Genomic DNA, 21,810 nt, shown 5'->3' on the forward strand with positions numbered 1-21,810 from the left:
CGCGGGGATCCTCCACCGGGATTCTCCATGGGAATCCGCCGCCGGGATCACTCACCGGGATCCGCCACCGGGATCGCCCTCAGGAGGGGTCCTTGCGTCACCTCCCGCCTCAGGCACCGCCGCGGGCAGCCCCGGGGAGGTCCTTCCTGAGCGGCGTCGCGCGGCGATGGCGGCGCCCATGGCGGATCCCGGGGGGAATTCCATCCCAAACTTCCCCGATCCCCGGGGATCGCGCGCGGTGAATCGCCCCGGATCCAGCCCCGGTGCTCGGGGGGGATCCCGCGGCTCTCCCGGCCCGACGCACACGAATTACATTTGGGATTTTTTAACCGTTTTTTATCCGTTCTGCACGGAATCGCCCCCCCCGGGAACGGGCCTGGCCTGGATCCGGTGGGAACGGGGGGAGCCGCGCCCTGAACCCCCCGCCCCATTCCCGCCCCCCGGAATTCCACACCTCACTCGGGTTTGGATTTTTTTTTCCCTTTATTCGGATTTTTTTGCCGGTTTTTAGTTCATTAATGGGACGCGGAGCGGAGGCACTTCGGGGGGACCCCCGGGGGGGGCCGGAGCCGCCCCCCCAAAACCGCCCCCGGCTCGTTAATGGATTAATTGGCCCCCCCGAGCCGGGGGGTCGTTAAGGCACCGGGGCCGGGGGGGGTTGGAAAAATCCACATTATTGCTGGGCCGCCATTTGTTTCTTTTTTTTTTCTTCTTTTTTCTTTTTTTTTTTCCTGGTTTGTTTTTTGTGATTTTTTTTTCTTTTTTTTTTTCCTTTTTCCCTCTTTTTTTTTTTTTTTTAATGGGTTTTTTTTTTTATACAATTAATACAAGTCTGTAAAAATATTTACAACCTCGGCTCCCGGTGGAGCGGGATCGGGAACAGGGCGGGGGGGAGGGGGAGAAGCTTCCAGAGCAAAGCCCCCTCCCCCACCCCGGGGGGGGCCGCAGCTTCCTCCCCTCTCCCTCCTCCTCCTCCTCCTCCTCCTCCCCTCCCGGGTCATTCCCGGGATGAAATTCCTGAGGTTCTCGGGGAATTGGGATCGCTGCTGAACCCCTCTGGGAATTCCAGTGCTCAAAAACCCCAATTCTTAAAAAAAACCCCAAAACCAAAAAGAAAAACCCCAAACCCCCGGGAGGAGGAGGGGGAGGAGGAGGAGGGGGGGGGGGGGGGAGGAAGGGCCGGGCCCTCCCCCCTCGGGAATTCTGACAAAGTGCAAAGTTCCCCCCCCGCCCTGCCCCCACCCCAAAATCCGTCCCGGGGGGCACCGGGAGCACCGGGGGGGGGGGAGGGGCACCGGGAGGGCCCCGGAGCTGCCAGGATCAGCTGCTGGGACCTGCCCGGGAGCTGCCCCCGCCGGGATGGGATCGGGGATCGGGGATCGGCCCGGGATCAGCCCCAGGATCTGGGATCAGCCCCAGGATCACCCCAGGATTTGGGATCACCCCAGGATTTGGGATCCAGGATCAGCCCCAGGATCTGGGATCAGCCCCAGGATGAGCTCCAACACATGGGATCAGCCCCAGGATGGGATCCAGGATCAGGGATCAGCCCCAGGATCTGGGATCAGCCCAGGATCAGCCCCAGGATCTGGGATCAGCCCCAGGATCTGGGATCAGCCCAGGATGGGATCCCGGATCAGCCCCGGGAGCTGGGGGCTGGCTCTGGGTCGGTTTTTCCCCGTTTCTCCCCGTTTCTCCCCGTTCCAGGGCGGTGGCGCGGGGGTGGATCCCGCGGATCCGGCGGATCCCGGGGCTAATCCAGCAGGGAGGGCTCGGCAGGGCGGATGATGGTCGGGCGGCTCGGGGCCGCCGGGGGCCTCCTGTGGGGGATCGGGGGGGGTGAGGGGTCCTGGGGGGTCCCAGCCCATCCCAGTGGGTCCCAGCGAGACTCCAGTGGATCCCAGCCAACCCCAGTGTGGCCCCAGTGGATCCCAACCCACACCAGTGGATCCCAGTGAGATCCCAGCCCATCCCAGTGAGACCCCAATGGATCCCAGCCCACCCCAGTGGATCCCCGGTGGATTCTCAACCCACACCAGTGGATCCCAGCCCACCCTAGGGAGATCCCAGTGGATCCCAACCCACCCCCATCCTGGAATTCAGAGGATCCCAGCCCTCCCCAGCAGCTCCCAGTGTAATCCCAGTGGATCCCACAGTAATGCCAGCGGCTCCCAGCCCTTCCCAGTGGATCTCAGTGGCTCCCAGTTTAATCCCAGTGGCTCCCAGCCCTCCCCAGTGGATCCCACAGTAATCCCAGTGGATCCCACAGTAATGCCAGCGGCTCCCAGCCCTTCCCTGTGGATCCCAGCCCATCCCAGTTTAATCCCAGTGGCTCCCAGCCCTCCCCAGTGGATCCCAGTTTAATCCCAGTGGATCCCAGTGTAATCCCAGTGGATCCCAGCCATCCCAGTTTAATCCCAGTGGATCCCAGCCCTCCCCAGTGGATCCCAGTGTAATCCCAGTGGATCCCACAGTAATGCCAGCGGCTCCCAGCCCTTCCCAGTGGATCCCAGCCCATCCCAGTTTAATCCCAGTGGCTCCCAGCCCTCCCCAGTGGATCCCAGCCCTCCCCAGTGGATCCCAGTGTAATCCCAGTGGATCCCAGTGGATCCCAGCCCATCCCAGTGGCTCTCAGCCCTCCCCAGTGGATCCCAGTGTAATCCCAGTGGATCCCAGCCCATCCCAGTTTAATCCCAGTGGCTCCCAGCCCTCCCCAGTGGCTCCCAGTGTAATCCCAGTGCTCCCCAGTGGATCCCAGTGTAATCCCAGTGGATCCCAGCCCTCCCCAGCAGCTCCCAGCCCCCGCTGTCTGTCTCACCTGGGCACTCCGGGCGGGATCCCGGGCGGGATCCGCGCGGGCCGGGCGGGGATCTGGGGCGGGGCCGTGAAGGGGTCGCTGGCGGCGGCGAAGGGGCCGAGGCGGGACGGGATGGGGGGCGCGGCGAAGGCGGGCGGGGCCGGCCCGGGCGGGGCCCCCCCGGGCAGCGGCAGCAGCGGCGGCCCCGGGGCCGGGGCTCGCAGGGACGGGGGGCGGCCCGGGGGCAGCAGGGCCGAGGGCGGCCGGCGCTGCGGGGGCGGGCTGGGAATGGAACGGGGACGGTCAGCGGGACGGACACGGGTGGGAACGGACATTTGGGATGGACACGGACTGGGAATGGTCAGCGGGACGGACACGGGCTGGGAACGGAACGGGGACAGTCAGCGGGACGGACACGGGGTGGGAACGGTCAGTGGGGACGGTCAGCGGGACGGGCACGGGTGGGAACGGACACGGGCTGGGAATGGACACGGGCTGGGAATGGAATGGGGTGGGAATGGTCAGTGGGATGGACACGGGTGGGAACGGTCAGTGGGGATGGGAACGGAACGGGGACGGTCAGCGGGACGGACACGGGGTGGGAATGGTCAGTGGGATGGACACGGGTGGGAATGGACATGGGAATGGTCAGTGGGATGGGAATGGTCAGTGGGATGGACACGGACTGAGGACGGTCAGCGGATGGGATTGATTGGTCATTTGGGATGGGAATGGTCAGTGGGGCTGGGAACGGAACGGGGACGGTCAGCGGGAATGGTCAGTGGGGCTGGGAATGGTCAGTGGGGATGGTCAGCGGGATGGACACGGGTGGGAATGGACATTTGGGATGGACATGGGGTGGGAATGGACATGGGAGTGGTCAGTGGGATGGGAATGGTCACTGGGATGGACACGGACTGAGGACGGTCAGCGGGATGGGATTGATTGGTCACTGGGATGGGAATGGTCAGTGGGGCTGGGATGACTCAACGCCCACTGGGAACACCCCAGCACCCACGGGAATACCCCAAATCCCGCTGAGAACAACCTCAATCCCTCTGGGAAGCCCTTGGGAACACCCCAAACCCCTCTGGGGAGCCCCAAACCCCCCTGGGGAACCTCAAACCCTGCAGCAAACACCCCAACCCCCCCCAGGGATCCCCAAAGCCCCCCAAACACCCCCTGGGGAACACCAAACCACCCCAAACCCCCCTGGGGAGCCCCAAACTCCCCCTGGGGATCCCCAAATTCCCCCTCGGGAGCCCCAAATCCCCCCTGGGGATCCCCAAACCCCCCAAACCTGCCCCCAGAGAGCACCAAACCCCCCCGGGGAACCCCAAACCCCCCCTGGGGAGACCCAAACCCCCCCGGGGAGCCCCAAACTCCCCAAATCCCCCCTCTGGGGATCCCCAAACCCCCCAAACCCGCCCCCAGAGAGCCCCAAACCCCCCCTGGGGAGCCCCCCAGCCGCACTCCCGCACCTGTGGCCGGCGCTGGGCTGCAGCCAGGTGTCGTCCACGGGCGGGGGCACGGGCGTGCTGACGGTGCTGGTGCTGATGTCGCCGATGATGGCCAGCGCCTCCTTGAGCGCGTGGTACATGCGCAGCATCTCGTCGCGCCGCTGCGCCTGCTCCGCCGACTCCTCCATCAGGCTGCCCTGGTCCGAGGACGAGTACAGGAAGGCCAGCAGCTCCGAGTGGATGAAATCCTTGGTCTGGGGGCGGCAGGGAAGGGGGGAGGCGCTGGGAGGGGCTGGGGGCGCGCCGGGTCTGGGGAGTGGGGGCGGATTGGGGTGGGAGCTGGAGGTTTTGGGATGGGGCCTGTCCTGGTGGCTGTCCCTGAGTGCCACCTGCACGGCTCTGAGGTCCTTCAGGGAGGGGACAGCACCCTGTGCCTGTTCCCCAGGGAGGGGACAGCACCCTGTGCTCAGGGTCGGGGGAATTGGGGCAGGTCCAGGTGGGAGTTGGAGGTTTTGGGATGGGGCCTGTCCTGGTGGCTGTCCCTGAGTGCCACCTGCACGGCTCTGAGGCAGCTCCCCAGGGAGGGGACACCACACCCTGTGCCACCCTGGAAAACTCCAGAATTCTCCCCAAATCCAGCCTGAACCCCATCCCCATTTCTCCCTCCCCATTTCCCCCTCCCCATCCTCATTACCCCCTCCCCATTCCCCCCTCCCCATCCCCATTTCCCCATCCCATCTCCCCCTCCCCATCCCCATTTTCCCCTCCCCATTTTCCCCTCCCCAGCCCCATTCCCCCCTCCCCATCCCATCTCCCCCTCCCCATCCCATTTCCCCCTCCCCATCCCCATTTCCCCATCCCCATCTCCCCCTCCCCAGCCCCATTCCCCCCTCCCCATTTCCCCCTCCCCATCCCCATCTCCCCCTCCCCATCCCATCTCCCCCATCCCCCTTCCCCCTCCCCAGCCCCTGTTCCCCTCACATTGTTGATCATGAGGTGCATGATGGTCTTTGGCATGAGGTCCCGGATGGATTTGTTGATGATGCCCACGTAGGAATCCACCAGGTTCCGGATGGTCTCCACCTGCCTCTCCAGCTGCGGGTCCATGGAGAAGGTGTTCTCCTGGGCGCCGTCCTCGCTCTCCGTCTGCAACGGCAGGAAGGCTCAGGAGGGATCCCCTGCTCCAGCACGGCCATTCCTGAGCCCATTCCCATCTTTGGGGCCATTCCTGACCCCATTCCCATCTTTGGGGCCATTCCTGACCCCATTCCCATCTTTGGGGCCATTCCTGACCCCATTCCCATCCTGGGGTCATTCCAGAGCCTGGAACCACCGGGATCCACCCAGCAGCACCCCGGGGATCTCATCCTCCATCTCCAGGGAGTCCCGGGGTGCTCCTGGGGGTGTCCCAGCCCTGGGGGGCTCTGCCTCACCTGGTCCTTCTCAGGGCAGACCCCTGCTCACCTGGTCCTTCTCAGGGCAGACCCCAGCTCACCTGGTCCTTCTCAGGACAGACCCCTGCCCGCAGGAAGGAGGCTCTAGAGCTCACCTGGTCCTTCTCAGGGCAGACCCCAGCTCACCTGGTCCTTCTCAGGGCAGACCCCAGCTCACCTGGTCCTTCTCAGGACAGACCCCAGCTCACCTGGTCCTTCTCAGGGCAGACCCCAGCTCACCTGGTCCTTCTCAGGGCAGACCCCAGCTCACCTGGTCCTTCTCAGGGCAGACCCCAGCTCACCTGGTCCTTCTCAGGATAGACCCCAGCCCGCAGGAAGGAGGCTCTAGAGCTCACCTGGCCCTTCTCAGGACAGACCCCAGCTCACCTGGTCCTTCTCAGGATAGACCCCAGCCCGCAGGAAGGAGGCTCTAGAGCTCACCTGGTCCTTCTCAGGATAGACCCCTGCCCGCAGGAAGGAGGCTTTCCAGCTGTCCACGTCCTCCTGCGAGTCGCAGGCCAGCTCGATCTGCCGCAGGTCCTTGTAGACGTTCCTGCAGGGAGGAGGGCTCGGGGTCACCCCAGAGCCCCCAGACCCCCGTGGGACCCCGGTGGGAATGCTGGAGGAAGCCGCCTGCAGGGTCCCAGGGGGGGAGGAGGGAGGATTCAGGGTTCCCCACCTCTGCTCCGTGTTGAAGATGGCGAAGATGTGCTTGGTGGACATGAAGCCCTTCTCCACATCCCTGATTTTCAGGTTATCCAAAGGCAGCATGTACTTCTTCTCCTTCTCCTGGCAAAGGGGACGAGAGGGAAGCGGGGATGAGCCTGCTGAAGGAGGGGGGACAGACCCCGGGCTTGGGAACTGCAGACCCCAAACTCCCGCTGGAAAAGGCTCAAGGGGAGACCCCCAGCTCAGCCCGTGGAGCCTGGGACGGGGAATTGCTCTGGGAGGGATCAGGGATCCCTGCGGGGGCTGCTCTGGGATTTGGGATGGGCTTGGACCCCCCCCGGAGCCCACCCTGCTCCAGGAATGGCTGGAAGGAGCCTGGGAGCCGCTCCCAGCCAGGGGCCCGCCGGAACGGCAACATCTGGAATTGTTTAGGAGCGGCTCCAGCTCCACTTTTGTCTCCAGATGGTCCCAAAAAGTGACGTTGGCCTTTGTGGAGAGGCCACGAACCCGGGGCCGCCCCCCGCCCCCTCCCCACTCGATTTCCTGACGAACCCGCAGAGCTCTTCCAGGCGGGACTCGCTGCCACGTCAGGAGCGGACAAAGCCACGGCCCCGGGACAGCGACCCCCCCCCCAAAACCCCAGCCCTGGAGCCCCGAGGGGAGGGGGCAGCACCCCCCGGGGCGATGGGGAGAGCCGGGCCGGCGTTCCCAGTGTTCAGACTACCTGTTCAGGTGGGAAGGGATGTACAGTAGTCTGCACATTGGTTACGCCGGCGCGGGCGGCGCCGGAGCCGGAGCTGCCGCAGGTAGGAGGGAATCGCTCCTTCCCTTTCCCGGGAATCGCCCCTTTCCCCGCCCGGGAATCGCTCCTTTCCCGGGAATCGCTCCTTTCCCCGCCCGGGAATCGCTCCTTCCCCGGGAATCGCCCCTTTCCCCTCCCGGGAATCGCCCCTTTCCCCTCCCGGGAATCGCCCCTTTCCCGGGAATCGCCCCTTTCCCCGCCCGGGAATCGCTCCTTCCCCGGGAATTCCCCCTTCCCTTTCCCGGGAATCGCTCCTTTCCCGGGAATCGCTCCTTTCCCCTCCCGGGAATCGCTCCTTTCCCCGCCCGGGAATCGCCCCTTTCCCGGGAATCGCTCCTTTCCCCTCCCGGGAATCGCTCCTTTCCCCTCCCGGGAATCGCTCCTTTCCCCGCCCGGGAATCGCTCCTTGCCCGGGAATTCTCCCTTCCCTTTCCCGGGAATCGCTCCTTCCCCGGGAATCGCTCCTTTCCCCTCCCGGGAATCGCTCCTTTCCCGGGAATCGCTCCTTTCCCGGGAATTCCCCCTTTCCCGGGAATCGCCCTTTCCCCGCCCGGGAATCGCTGCTTGCCCGGGAATTCCCCCCTTTTGGGAATCATCCTTTCCCAGGAATCGCCCCCTTGCTGGGAATCTTTCCTGGGAACTGCCCCTTCCTGGGAACTGCCCCTTTTTGGGACTCTCCCCCTTTTGGGAATTGCCCCTTTTAGGGAATCTCCCCTTTTTGGGAATCTCCCCCTTCCTGGGAATTGCTGCTTTCCTGGGAATATTTCCCGGGAATTGTCCCTTTTTGGGAACTGCCCCTTTTTGGGAACTGCCCCTTTTAGGGAATCTCCCCTTTTTGGGAATTGCCCCTTTTAGGGAATTGCCCCTTTTTGAGAACTGCCCCTTTTTGGGAATCTCCCCTTTTTGGGAATCGCCCCTTTTTGGGAATTGCCCCTTTTTGGGAACTGCCCCTTCCCGGGAATCGCCGCTTTCCTTTCCCGGCCCACCCCGAAGCTTTCCGCTGGGATTTCCCCGGGGCTGAGGAGGCGGGAGGGGCCCGGGGGGGTCCCGGGGGGTCCCGGGGAGGTCCCGGGGGGTCCCGGGGGGGCCGTGCCCCGTCGGTGTCCCGGGATTTCGGGCTCGGGGGGAGAGGCGGGACGAGCAGAGCCCCGTTCATCCCGAGGCTGCTCCCGGTGGTTCCCCCCGGAGAGGCCCCGCAGGAAACCGGGAGGGCTCGGGGTGGGTGGGTGGGTGAGTGAGGGGGGAATCTGGGGGGGTCGGGGGGGTCTGCGGGGCTCCGAATTCGCCTGGAAGAGGCCGGAGGAACAAAGGAAAAGCGGGATGGGCTCCGCAGAGCCGCGCCTGGAGATTCCCGGGAAATAAACGCCGTGTCCGTGCCTCCTCTGCCTGAGCCTGTGTGGGCTGTGCCCCCCCAGAGACCCCCGGGTCCGGGAAGGGACCCCCAGAGCCCCCGGGTCCGGGAAGGGACCCCCAGAGCCCCCCCGGGTCCGGGAAGGGACCCCCAGAGCCCCCCCGGGTCCGGGAAGGGACCCCCGACACCCCCGGGTCCGGGAAGGGACCCCCAGAGCCCCCCCGGGTCCGGGAAGGGACCCCCAGAGCCCCCGGGTCCCGGGAAGGGACCCTCGAGACCCCCGGGTCCGGGAAGGGACCCCCAGAGCCCCCGGGTCCCGGCAGGGCCCCCCGACACCCCCGGGTCCGGGAAGGGACCCCCAGAGCCCCCCCGGGTCCGGGAAGGGACCCCCGACACCCCCGGGTCCGGGAGGGGACCCCCAGAGCCCCCGGGTCCCGGGAAGGGCCCCCTGACACCCCCGGTCCGGGAAGGGACCCCCAACAGCCCCGGTGACGCCAGGGGAGGAGCGGGAGGGGCTGGAGACCCCAAAACTTCCAGGAGGGGCTGGAGACCCCAAAACCCCGGGAGGGGCTGGAGCTGCCCGGAGGAGCCCAGAGGAGTCTTTGGGAATGAGGGGGGGTGGTCTGGAGAGCCCTGAGTGGGGGTCTGGAGCACTCCTGAGGGATCCCTTTGGGAATGAGGGGGGGTCTGGAGCACTCCTGAGGGATCCCTTTGGGAATGAGGGGGGGTCTGCAGCACCCCGAGGGATCTTTGGGAATGAGGAGGGGTCTGGAACACCCCTGAGGGATCTCTGGGAATGAGGGGGGGTCTGCAGCACCCCGAGGGATCCCTTTGGGAATGGGGGGGGGTCTGGAGCGCCCTGAGTGGGGGTCTGGAGTACCCCTGGAGAGCCCTGAGGGATCCCTTTGGGAATGAGGAGGGGTCTGGAGAGCCCTGAGTGGGGGTCTGGAGCACCCCTGAGGGATCTCTGGGAATGAGGGGGGGTCTGCAGCACCCCAAGGGATCCCTTTGGGAATGAGGAGGGGTCTGGAACACCCCTGAGGGATCTCTTTGGGAATGGGGGGGGGTCTGCAGCACCCCGAGGGATCCCTTTGGGAATGAGGAGGGGTCTGCAGCACCCCCGAGGGATCCCTTTGGGGGTCTGCAGCACCCCAAACCCAGCGAGGGAGGGAATTGGGGTCAGGAGCCCCCAGCCCAGCCCCCACCTCCCTCCAGGCATTCCCGGGGAATTCGGGATCTGATCATCAACCCCGAGTGCTCACCTCCCCCCATCCCGGGGATCCTCTCCCCAGCAATCCCAGATTCCATCCCCACACCCCAGGTTTCTCGCCAGAGCTCCAAGAATTCCAGATTTTGCCCGTTTTTCCCTCTGGCACCCGAGGTTTTCCCCATTTTCCCCAAGAACCCCAGATTTTCCCCATTTTTCCTCCTGAAACCCCCAGATTTTCCCTATTTTCCCCCCAGAACCCCAGATTTTCCCCATTTTTCCTTCTGAAACACCAAGTTTTTATCCATTTTTCCCCTTAGAATCCCAGATTTTCCCCGTTTTCCCCACCAGAATCTGGGATTTTGCCCGTTTTTCCCTCTGGCACTCCAGGTTTTCCCCATTTTCCCCAAGAACCCCAGATTTTCCCCATTTTTCCTTCTGGAATCCCAGATTTTCCCAATTTTTCCTCCTGAAACCCCCAGATTTTCCCTGTTTTCCCCACCAGAACCCCACATTTTCCCCGTTTTTCCCCCTGGCACCCCACGTTTTCCCCGTTTTCCCCACCAGAATCCAGGATTTTCCCCCTGGCACCCCAGGTTTTCCCCATTTTCCCCCCAAGACCCCCACATTTTCCCCGATTTTCCCCCTGGCTCCCCAGATTTTCCCCGTTTTCCCTCCAAGGCCCCCAGGTTTTCCCTGTTTTCCCCACCAGAATCCAGGATTTCCCCCCTGGCTCCCCAGATTTCCCCATTTTCCCCCCCTGGCTCCCCACATTTTCCCCATTTTCCCCCCCTGGCTCCCCACATTTTCCCCATTTTCCCCCCCTGGCTCCCCACATTTTCCCCATTTTCCCCCCCTGGCTCCCTGGATTTCCCCCATTTTCCCCCCAAGACCCCCACATTTCCCCGTTTTTCCCCCTGGCACCCCAGATTTCCCCATTTTCCCCCCCAGAACCCCAGATTTTCCCCATTTTTCCCCCTGGCACCCCAGATTTCCCCGTTTTCCCCCCCTGGCTCCCCAGATTTCCCCCATTTCCCCCCCTGGCTCCCCACATTCCCCCGTTTCCCCCCTGGCTCCCCAGATTTCCCCGTTTTCCCCCCCTGGCTCCCCAGATTTCCCCATTTCCCCCCCTGGCTCCCCAGATTTTCCCTGTTTTCCCCCCAGAATCCAGGATTTTCCCCCTGGCTCCCCAGATTTCCCCATTTTCCCCCTGAAACCCCCAGATTTCCCCCATTTTCCCCCCCTGGCTCCCCACATTTCCCCATTTCCCCCCCAGAACCCCACATTTCCCCCATTTCCCCCCCTGGCTCCCCACATTCCCCCGTTCCCCCCCTGGCTCCCCAGATTTCCCCCAATTTCCCCCCTGGCTCCCCAGATTTCCCCCATTTCCCCCCCTGGCTCCCCAGATTTCCCCATTTTCCCCCCCTGGCTCCCCACATTTTCCCCATTTCCCCCCCTGGCTCCCCACATTTCCCCCATTTCCCCCCCTGGCTCCCCACATTCCCCCGTTCCCCCCAGTGCCCGGCCGTGGCCCCGCTGTCGGGCCGTACCTCCTCGTCCTTGTACCAGGAGAGCGACTCGGCGGTGAGCACGAACCAGTACTCCTTGGAGCCGCCCTTCATGATGCTGATGTTGTTGATGGTGAGCCAGCCCCGGCGGATCACCTGCGCACCCGGGGCGGGGAGGGTCACGGCTGGGCCCCACAGGGACCCCACAGCTGGATCCACAGCTGGACAGACCCCGCAGCTGGGCCCGCGGCTGGAGCACAGCTGGATCCACAGCTGGAGGGACCCCGCAGCCGGGCCCCACAGGGACCCTACAGCTGGATCCACAGGGACCCCAAAGGGACCCCACAGCTGGAGGGACCCCACAGCTGGGCCCCACAGTGACCCCACAGCTGGATCCACAGCTGGAGGGACCCCCGCAGCTGGGCTCCACAGGGACCCCACAGCTGGGCTCCACAGTGACTCCACAGCTGGGCATCACAGCTGGGCATCACAGCTGGCTCTCACAGCTGGCCCGCACAGCTGGCTCCCACTTCTGGCCCGCACAGCTGGACCCAACATCCGGCCCACACAGCTGGAGCCGACATCTGGATCCCACAGCTGGCCCACACAGCTGGATCCTAACATCTGGATTCCACAGCTGGACCCCCAATATCTGGAGCTCACAGCTGGACCCCAACATCTGGCGCTCACAGCTGGACTCAACATCTGGATAACACAGCTGGATCCTAACATCTGGCCTGCACAGCTGGACTCCCAACATCTGGATCCCACAGCTGGACCCTAACATCTGGAGCCACAGCTGGACCCCTCAACATCTGGATCCCACATCTGTCCCACACAGCTGGACCCCAACATCTGGACCCCAACATCTGGATCCCACAGCTGGACTCAACATCTGGATGGCACAGCTGGCCCGCACAGCTGTATCCTAACATCTGGCCTGCACAGCTGGACCCCCAACATCTGGAGTCCACAGCTGGACCCCCAACATCTGGATCGTGCATCTGTCCCACACAGCTGGACCCCAACATCTGGCCTGCACAGCTGGACCCCCAACATCTGGAGTCCACATCTGGACCCTAACATCTGGATGCCACAGCTGGACTCAACATCTGGATAACACAGCTGGATCCTAACATCTGGATTGCCCAGCTGGACCCCTCAACATCTGGATCCCACAGCTGGACCCCAACAGCTGGCCTGCACAGCTGGACTCAACATCTGGATAACACAGCTGGATCCTAACATCTGGCCTGCACAGCTGGACCCCCAACATCTGGATCCCACAGCTGGACTCAACATCTGGATGGCACAGCTGGCCCGCACAGCTGTATCCTAACATCTGGCCTGCACAGCTGGACCCCCAACATCTGGAGTCCACAGCTGGACCCCCAACATCTGGATCGTGCATCTGTCCCACACAGCTGGACCCCAACATCTGGCCTGCACAGCTGGACCCCCAACATCTGGAGTCCACATCTGGACCCTAACATCTGGATGCCACAGCTGGACTCAACATCTGGATAACACAGCTGGATCCTAACATCTGGATTGCCCAGCTGGACCCCTCAACATCTGGATCCCACAGCTGGACCCCAACAGCTGGCCTGCACAGCTGGACTCAACATCTGGATAACACAGCTGGATCCTAACATCTGGCCTGCACAGCTGGACCCCCAACATCTGGATCCCACAGCTGGACCCCAACAGCTGGACTCAACATCTGGATTCCACAGCTGGCCTGCACAGCTGGATCCTAACATCTGGCCTGCACAGCTGGACCCCTCAACATCTGGACCCCACATCTGTCCCACACAGCTGGACCCCAACATCTGGACCCCAACAGCTGGATGCCACAGCTGGACTCAACATCTGGATGGCACAGCTGGCCTGCACAGCTGGACCCCAACATCTGGAGCCACAGCTGGAACCCTCAACATCTGGATCCCACATCTGTCCCACACAGCTGGACCCCAACATCTGGACCCCAACAGCTGGATCCCACAGCTGGACTCAACATCTGGATGGCACAGCTGGCCCGCACAGCTGTATCCTAACATCTGGCCTGCACAGCTGGACCCCCAACATCTGGAGTCCACAGCTGGACCCCCAACATCTGGAGTCCACAGCTGGACCCTAACATCTGGATGCCACAGCTGGACCCCTCAACATCTGGACCCCAACAGCTGGCCTGCACAGCTGGACCTCGACATCTGGATTCCACAGCTGGATCCTAACATCTGGCCCGCACAGCTGGACTCAACATCTGGATTCCACAGCTGGACGCATCATCTGGACGCCACAGCTGGCCTGCACAGCTGGACCCCAACAGCTGGCCTGCACAGCTGGACCCCAACAGCTGGATCTCACATCTGACCCCAACAGCTGGATCTCACAGCTGGATGGCTCCTATATCTGGACCCAATATCTGGATGGATCTCACAGCTGGATCACACAGCGACCCCACAGCTGGATGGCTCCCACATCTGGAGTCCACATCTGGATCCTACAGTGATCCCACAGCTGGGCCCCACAGCTGGATCACATAGCTGGATCTATCCCAGCCCATCCCAGTCTATCCCGGCCCCATCCCAGTCTATCCCAGCCCATCCCAGTCTATCCCAGTCTATCCCACCCCTCGGGTTAGTGCCAGGGCTCAGCGGGCAGCGCGGCCGGAGCGGGAGCAGCCCCGGGCAGGGGCAGAGCCGGGTCGGACTCGGAGCCTGCCGTGGCTCCACCGGCCCCCCGGGGGTCCCAGGCCCCTCCCAGGGGTGGGCTCGGGGGGTCCCAGGCCCCTCCCAGGGGTGGGCTCGGGGGGTCCCAGGCCCCTCCCAGGGGTGGGCTCGGGGTCGGTTTTGCAGCGCAGGAGCCACGGCAGAGCCCCGGGGGGAGCAGGGAGCGAAGCCGGGAATGGCTGGGGAGGGGGATTCCAGCCCTTGGAGAGCCCGGGAATGGCTGGGGAGGGGGATTCCAGCCCTTGGAGAGCCCGGGAATGGCTGGGGAGGGGGATTCCAGCCCTTGGAGAGCCCGGGAATTGAGGGGAGGGGGATTCCAGCCCTTGGAGAGCCCGGGAATGGCTGGGGAGGGGGATTCCAGCCCTTGGAGAGCCCGGGAATGGCTGGGGAGGGGGATTCCAGCCCTTGGAGAGCCCGGGAATGGCTGGGGAGGGGGATTCCAGCCCTTGGAGAGCCCGGGAATGGCTGGGGAGGGGGATTCCAGCCCGGGGTTGGATCCGAGCCGGTTTTAAAGGAGCTGGGGCGGGAAGGGGGAGAGGGAGGAGTGGGGAGGATCAGGGATGAGCAGTGGGAAAGGGGTGGGAGCAAAGGCAGAGGGGTCAGGGGGGGCTTGGGGGGTTACTGGGGAAAGGGATGGTGAGGAAAAGGGGCTGAAAGGAAAAAGGGGAGCAGGGAATGGCAGAGGGGGAATTCGGGTCAGTGCAGCCCAGCAGGAGCTGCAGCCTCCGGGAAAAGCCCAGGAGCAGGAGCAGGAGGGAGGGAGTTCCTTTAAACCCGATGGATTTGGGTGAGAACGGGGCTGGCTCTGGGCTCTCCCCCCTTCCCGCCGCGATCCCGAGGGAGGGAACGGCCCTGCCCGCCGCTCTGGGGGTCCCCGGGAGCTCCCGGAGGAAGTGGAAGTGTCGGAAGAGCCGGGAAAAGGCCGGACCTGTGCTGGGGGATCCATGGAACGGGAGAGGCACAAACCCTCCCGGGGAGGAGCAGCAGCCCCCCAGAATCTGATGTTGGGAGAATGAAAGATTTTGGTGCCAGCCCACAGCGCTGCTCCACCCCCTGCCCCCGGCTCCGACATTCCAGCTCGGTCCTGAGGCAGGATCCACGCCCTGATCCTGCTTTTCCTGCCCACAGGGGCTGGAAATCCCACAGTGGGCTGGAAAGGATTCCCTCTCAGACACTTCCACCTCCCCAGGCCCCGAGGGGAGCAGTGGGACTGGGACCCCCGGCAGGGAATGCTGCTGCCCTCCCTGTCCCAGGAGGGAGGAGCTCTGCGTTGGGTTGGGAATGCTGGGAATCAGGGCAGGGCTAAACCCCAAATCCCTCCAAAAAAACGGGAATTTGGGGGAGCAATGAGCTCCCAGCCCTTCCCTCCACCTGTTCCCAAAGGAACTGAGGGAATCTCAACCCCCCACAGCCGTTCTGGGCTGAATCAGAAAGATTTTGGCCTCCTGCTTCCCAAAGTTTGGGAATCCCAGCGTGAGGCACCCCCAAAGCCCCTGGAGGGGGCACGGGGGGGACAAACCCAATTTCCACCTGGCAGACCCCGGCTGCTCCCTCCGGGAATCCCACCCCCCTCCTCCCAGCAGCGTCCTCCATCCTGGGCAGTGCTTTTGGGGTGGTTTTGGGGGTTTTGGGAACGCTGCTCCCGGCACCATCCCGCTCCGTGGTACTTACCAGGATCTCCCCCTTTGGGTGTGCAAAATTAAGGGGGAAAAACACAAAAAGAAGCAGGAAGAGGAGACAGGGAAGGGGACAGGAGAGGGAGAGAGCGGGAAGCACAAATCAAACAGGGAGGAAAAAGCGGGAGAACAGCAGAAGAAAACCCGTTACATGCTATTAATGGTCATTCCCAGCGTTAATCCCTCGGAGCGGCCTCCGCAGGGAGCGAGGGCCGGGCAAGGGGCACGGCCGCTCCTGCTCCTCCCAACATTCCCCTGGGAGCAGCACTGGGGGGGGGACACGGCTCTGGGGACACCCCAGGGTCCTCCTGGGACACCCCGGGCTCCTCCCGGGCTCCTCCCAGTTCCCAGTCCCCCACCCCCCACTCCCAGGGCTGCCCCTCCCGCCCGTTTTGTCCCAACTCCTGCTGGCTCCAGGCAGGAATTCCGCTCCTGCTCTGCTCTTCCATGGGCCTTGGATCCCCCCCCTGCCCAGCTCGGAGCAGCAGCAGGAGGAGGAATCCCAGGAGTCCCCAGCTGTACCTGGTTTGGGATCGCTCTCTTCTTGTTGGTCTGCGTGTTCCGCTGCTGGGCGCTGGGAAAAGGGGGAAAAACGGGAATGTCAGGTGGGGAGGAGGGAGGGGAGCGAGGGCCACGCGCCCGGAACGCCGCGGGATCCGAAGGGTGGAATTCCAGAGCCCCTTCCCAAGGTTTCTCCCGAGGTTTGCCCAGGACAGAGAGCACAGAGAGGGGACGGGACACCGGGATCTCCTCCTCGGGGCGGGCATTCCCAGGACTCCAGGGGGAGGAGCGGCCGCAGATTCCCGGGGGAATTCCGAGCACCAGGAGCTTCCAGAAACACCCAATTCCCCCTGGATCAGGATCAGGACTGGGATCGAGCATTACCTGCACCAGAGGGAAAAGCTACCTGTCTCTCCTGAGCACCGAGGGGGCGGAACCGTTAGTCAGGAGCGGGAACAAAATCCGGGAAATCCGTCAGAATCCCACCGGGACAGCAGCAGGGGGGGAGGGGGGACACCCCCACCCCAGCGCTGGGGGCTGGGGGGCTGGGGGGGCTGGGGAAGCCCTCCCTGCCTGCCCCGACCCCGACAGCTCCTCCCGGATCCCCAGACAGGGCTGAGCTGGGGGAGCTCCAGCTGAACTGGCAGGAGAAGCTCTGGGATCCCAGTTGGACTGGGAGGGGGAACAACCCAGCTCCCAAATGCAGAGGAGAAGCTCTCTGGCCCCAAACCTGAGGGAAAAGATCCCTGGCTCCCAATCCCAAGGGTGGACTGGGAGGAGAAGCTCCAGGATCCCAAACCCATAGGAAAAGCTCCCTGTTTCCCAATTCCAAAGCTGAACTGGGAGAAGCTCCAGGATCCCAGTTCCAAGGGTGGACTGGGAGGAGAAGCTCCAGGATCCCAAACCCAAGGAGAAGCTCCAGGATCCCAGTTCCAAGGCTGGACTGGGAGGAGAAGCTCCAGGATCCCACATGCAAGGCTGGACTGGGAGAAGCTCCAGGATCCCAGTTCCAAGGCTGGACTGGGAGAAGGAGCTCCAGGATCCCAGAGCCAAGGAGAAACTCCAGGATCCCAGAGCCAAGGAGGAGCTCCAGGATCCCAGAGCCAAGGAGAAGCTCCAGGATCCCAGAGCCAAGGAGGAGCTCCAGGATCCCAGAGCCAAGGAGGAGCTCCAGGATCCCAGAGCCAAGGAGGAGCTCCAGGATCCCACATCCAAGGAGGAGCTCCAGGATCCCACACCCAAGGAGGAGCTCCAGGATCCCACATGCAAGGCTGGACTGGGAGAAGCTCCAGGATCCCAGTTCCAAGGCTGGACTGGGAGAAGGAGCTCCAGGATCCCAGTTCCAAGGCTGGACTGGGAGAAGGAGCTCCAGGATCCCACAGCCAAGGAGGAGCTCCAGGATCCCACACCCAAGGAGGAGCTCCAGGATCCCACACCCAAGGAGGAGCTCCAGGATCCCAAACCCAAGGAGGAGCTCCAGGATCCCAGAGCCAAGGAGGAGCTCCCAGTTCCCAGCCCCAGGGGGAGCCTGCCCAGCTCCCAGCCCCCCCAGACCCCGGGGAAGGCCCCGGGATGCCCTGGGGAGGGGGAGCTGCCCCGGTACCCACCCGGTGGCCACGTGCTGCTCAGTGAAACAGCTGGGGCAGGAGAGGAGCAGGAGAGTCCAGAGACAGAGAGAGGTGATGGATCCAAGGGGAGACAGCAGAGAGCAGGAGGAGAGCAGGGAGTGTGACCGGAGAGGAAAGAGAGAAAAAAGGGGGAAGAGAGAAAAAAAAACCAGGAGGAGGAGGAGTGTGGGAATTGAAGGGGCAGGGGGGAGGGTGGGCTCCAGGCACCCTGAGCTGGAGTCTGGGAGCTTCCCGGAGGTTTGGGGCTGGAAAACACCAGGAAGAGTCACGGGAAGGTGGCAGGGGAGCCCTGCCCCTGGCAGGGGAGAGGACGAGCAGGGACAGAGAGGACAGGGGGCAATGCCTGCTCTGGGACAGCTCCAAGAGCCTGAACCATCGGGATTCACCCGAACTCCTGAGGCTGGAGCTCTTCCCAGCCCAAACCTGAGGGAATCGGGTGCCAGAGGCTCTGCTGGGATGTGGGAGACTCCAGTGTCCCCCAGGAGGTCGGGAATGTGGGAAGGGCCCCCCGGGAAAGGACTCACTTGGCGAAGCCGATGAAATCCTCGTGGTTGGTGTTGATGTAGGAGAGCTCGATGTCGATGAGCAGCAGGATCTGGGGGAAGCAGCAGTCAGGGAAGGTGGGAATTCCTGCTCTGGGGGTGCTGGGGAGGGGCTGGGGGCTGACCTGGTCCTTGGTTTTGCCCTCCCGCTCCCGGATGTGGGTGGTGACGATGCGCTCGGTCTCCTCCCGCAGCCGGGGGTAGGAGCCCAGCTGGAAAAGAGGGAGAAGGGCCGGGAAGAACCGCTGGGATGGGGCCAGGCAGCGCGGGGGGAGCAGCCCCACTCCCCACCCAACCCCACCAGACCCCAGCAAACCCCAATAAATCCCACCCGACCCCACCAGACCCCAGCAAACCCCCATAAATCCCACCCAACCCCACCAGACCCCAGCAAACCCGACCCAACCCCACCAAACCCCACCAGACCCCAGCAAACCCCCATAAATCCCACCAGACCCCACCAGACCCCAGCAAAACCCAATAAATCCCACCAGACCCCACCAGACCCCAGCAAAACCCAATAAATCCCACCCAACCCCACCAGACCCCAGCAAACCCCAATAAATCCCACCCAACCCCACCAGACCCCAGCAAACCCCAATAAATCCCACCCAACCCCACCAGACCCCAGCAAACCCCAATAAATCCCACCAGACCCCACCAGACCCCAGCAAAACCCAATAAATCCCACCAGACCCCACCAGACCCCAGCAAAACCCAATAAATCCCACCCAACCCCACCAAACCCCATCAAATCCCACCAAACCCCACCCAGCCCCTGGACTGGTCAGGGGCTGACCAGTCCCTCACTGGTGTCCCTGGGCTGACCAGTACCTTACTGGTGTCCCTGGGCTGACCAGTATGTCACTGTCCCTGGCCTGACCAGTCCCTCACTGGTGTCCCTGGGCTGACCAGTCCCTTACTGGTGTCACTGGCCTGACCAGTCCCTCACTGGTGTCCCTGGGCTGACCAGTCCCTTACTGGTGTCACTGGCCTGACCAGTATGTCACTGTCCCTGGCCTGACCAGTCCCTCACTGGAGTCCCTGGGCTGACCAGTCCCTCACTGGTGTCCCTGGCCTGACCAGTCCCTCACTGGAGTCCCTGGGCTGACCAGTCCCTCACTGGAGTCCCTGGGCTGACCAGTATGTCACTGTCCCTGGCCTGACCAGTCCCTCACTGGTGTCCCTGGGCTGACCAGTCCCTCACTGGTGTCCCTGGGCTGACCAGTACCTTACTGGTGTCCCTGGGCTGACCAGTCCCCCACTGGTGTCCCTGGCCTGACCAGTCCCCCACTGGTGTCCCTGGGCTGACCAGTCCCTCACTGGTGTCCCTGGCCTGACCAGTATGTCCCTGTCCCTGGGCTGACCAGTCCCCCTGGTGTCACTGGGCTGACCAGTATGTCACTGTCCCTGGCCTGACCAGTCCCCCTGGTGTCACTGGGCTGACCAGTACCTTACTGGTGTCCCTGGGCTGACCAGTCCCTTACTGGTGTCACTGGCCTGACCAGTATGTCACTGTCCCTGGCCTGACCAGTCCCTCACTGGTGTCCCTGGGCTGACCAGTCCCCCTGGTGTCCCTGGGCTGACCAGTATGTCCCTGTCCCTGGGCTGACCAGTCCCCCACTGGTGTCCCTGGCCTGACCAGTCCCCCACTGGTGTCCCTGGGCTGACCAGTCCCTCACTGGTGTCCCTGGGCTGACCAGTATGTCCCTGTCCCTGGGCTGACCAATCCCCCTGGTGTCACTGGGCTGACCAGTATGTCACTGTCCCTGGCCTGACCAGTCCCCCTGGTGTCACTGGGCTGACCAGTACCTTACTGGTGCACTGGCGCACGGTGTTGATGAGCTCCTGGATCACCAGATCCACACATTTCAGGCACGGCTCCTTCAGCTTCACCACCTGCTTCTTGACGATGGCCTCGAAGGCCAGGTCTGGAGTGAACAGCCCCGTCCTGGAGCCCAGGGAGAGGGAAAAGCGGGCTCAGAGCGGGACTGGGACGGGACTGGGACGGGACTGGGACAGTGCCCCACCCCCGGGGGGGATCCCTGATCCCAGAGAGCGATCCCGGCTTTGGGAGAGGCAGGTCCTGCTCCCAGGGAGCAATTCTGCTCCTGGAGGCCAATTTCCTCCTCAGCAGAGAAAAGCCCCAGGGACCCTGGCTGGGGATCGTGCCAGGGAGGGATCCGTGGGGGATACTTGCCTCACCCCGTGGATGTTCTTGATGGCGTAGCTGATCTCCCGCCTCAAATCCTTCTCGTCGAATTCCATCTGCCGGGAAAGGCAGCGGGAATGAGGGACTGGGAATGAGGGACTGGGAATGAGGGACTGGGAATGAGGGATTGGGAATGAGGGACTGGGAATGAGGGATTGGGAATCGGGGACTGGGAATGAGGGACTGGGAATGAGGGACTGGGAATGAGGGACTGGGAATGAGGGACTGGGAATGAGGGACTGGGAATGAGGGAGCGGGAATGAGGGAGCGGGAATGAGGGACTGGGAATCAGGGATTGGGAATGAGGGACTGGGAATGAGGGACTGGGAATGAGGGACTGGGAATCAGGAACTGGGGATCAGGGACTGGGAATCAGGAACTGTAGATCAGGGACTGGGAATGAGGGACTGGGAATCAGGGACTGGGAATGAGGGACTGGGAATGAGGGACTGGGAATCAGGGACTGGGAATGAGGGATGGGGAATGAGGGACTGGGAATGAGGGACTGGGAATGAGGGACTGGGAATGAGGGACTGGGAATGAGGGACTGGGAATGAGGGATTGGGAATGAGGGACTGGGAATGAGGGACTGGGAATGAGGGACTGGGAATGAGGGACTGGGAATGAGGGACTGGGAATGAGGGACTGGGAATCAGGGACTGGGAATGAGGGATTGGGAATCAGGGACTGGGAATCAGGGACTGGGAATCAGGGACTGGGAATGAGGGACTGGGAATGAGGGACTGGGAATCAGGGACTGGGAATCAGGGACTGGGAATCAGGGACTGGGAATGAGGAACTGGGAATGAGGGACTGGGAATGAGGGACTGGGAATCAGGGATTGGGAATCAGGGACTGGGAATCAGGGACTGGGAATCAGGGACTGGGAATGAGGGACTGGGAATCAGGGACTGGGAATGAGAGACTGGGAATCAGGGACTGGGAATGAGAGACTGGGAATCAGGGACTGGGAATCAGGGACTGGGAATGAGGGACTGGGAATGAGGGACTGGGAATGAGGGACTGGGAATGAGGAACTGGGAATGAGGAACTGGGAATCAGGGACTGGGAATGAGGAACTGGGAATCAGGGACTGGGAATCAGGGACTGGGAATCAGGGACTGGGAATCAGGGACTGGGAATGAGGAACTGGGAATCAGAAACTGGGAATCAGGGACTGGGAATCAGGGACTGGGAATCAGAGATGGGGAATCAGGAATGGGGAATGAGGAGCTGGGAATCAGGGATGGGGAATCAGAAACTGGGAATCAGGGATGGGGAATCAGGGA

The 21,810-nt window shown here is 63.1% G+C and overlaps 1 protein-coding gene across 6 annotated transcripts in view; it reads right to left on the reverse strand.

Annotated features, from left to right (window-relative positions):
• Positions 1–464: 464 nt before the first annotated feature.
• DNM2 (dynamin 2) overlaps positions 465–21,810 on the reverse strand; it is a 32,000-nt gene continuing 10,654 nt past the window's right edge. Inside the window, exons 9-23 of one of the 6 annotated variants that reach the window (XR_009490024.1) lie at positions 20,510–20,577; positions 20,122–20,260; positions 18,435–18,521; positions 18,292–18,362; positions 16,161–16,212; positions 15,634–15,645; positions 11,270–11,383; positions 6,370–6,479; positions 6,078–6,243; positions 5,993–6,046; positions 5,239–5,403; positions 4,279–4,511; positions 2,819–3,079; positions 1,509–1,820; positions 465–1,477 (exon numbers count right to left, since the gene is read on the reverse strand). Coding sequence is in view for 5 of the 6 variants with exons in the window: in XM_059872094.1 (XP_059728077.1) it covers positions 1,754–1,820; positions 2,819–3,079; positions 4,279–4,511; positions 5,239–5,403; positions 5,993–6,046; positions 6,078–6,243; positions 6,370–6,479; positions 11,270–11,383; positions 15,634–15,645; positions 16,161–16,212; positions 18,292–18,362; positions 18,435–18,521; positions 20,122–20,260; positions 20,510–20,577 (1,599 nt within the window). In the remaining variant the exon portion in view is untranslated. Of the gene's footprint in view, positions 1,821–2,818; positions 3,080–4,278; positions 4,512–5,238; positions 5,404–5,690; positions 5,807–5,992; positions 6,047–6,077; positions 6,244–6,369; positions 6,480–11,269; positions 11,384–15,633; positions 15,646–16,160; positions 16,213–18,291; positions 18,363–18,434; positions 18,522–20,121; positions 20,261–20,509; positions 20,578–21,810 lie in introns of those variants that run through there. The other 5 variants (XM_059872094.1, XM_059872095.1, XM_059872096.1 and 2 more) reach the window with 5 other exon arrangements.

This window comes from Haemorhous mexicanus, chromosome 34 (genome assembly GCF_027477595.1).
Source record: "Haemorhous mexicanus isolate bHaeMex1 chromosome 34, bHaeMex1.pri, whole genome shotgun sequence".
Classification (NCBI taxonomy): domain Eukaryota; kingdom Metazoa; phylum Chordata; class Aves; order Passeriformes; family Fringillidae; genus Haemorhous; species Haemorhous mexicanus.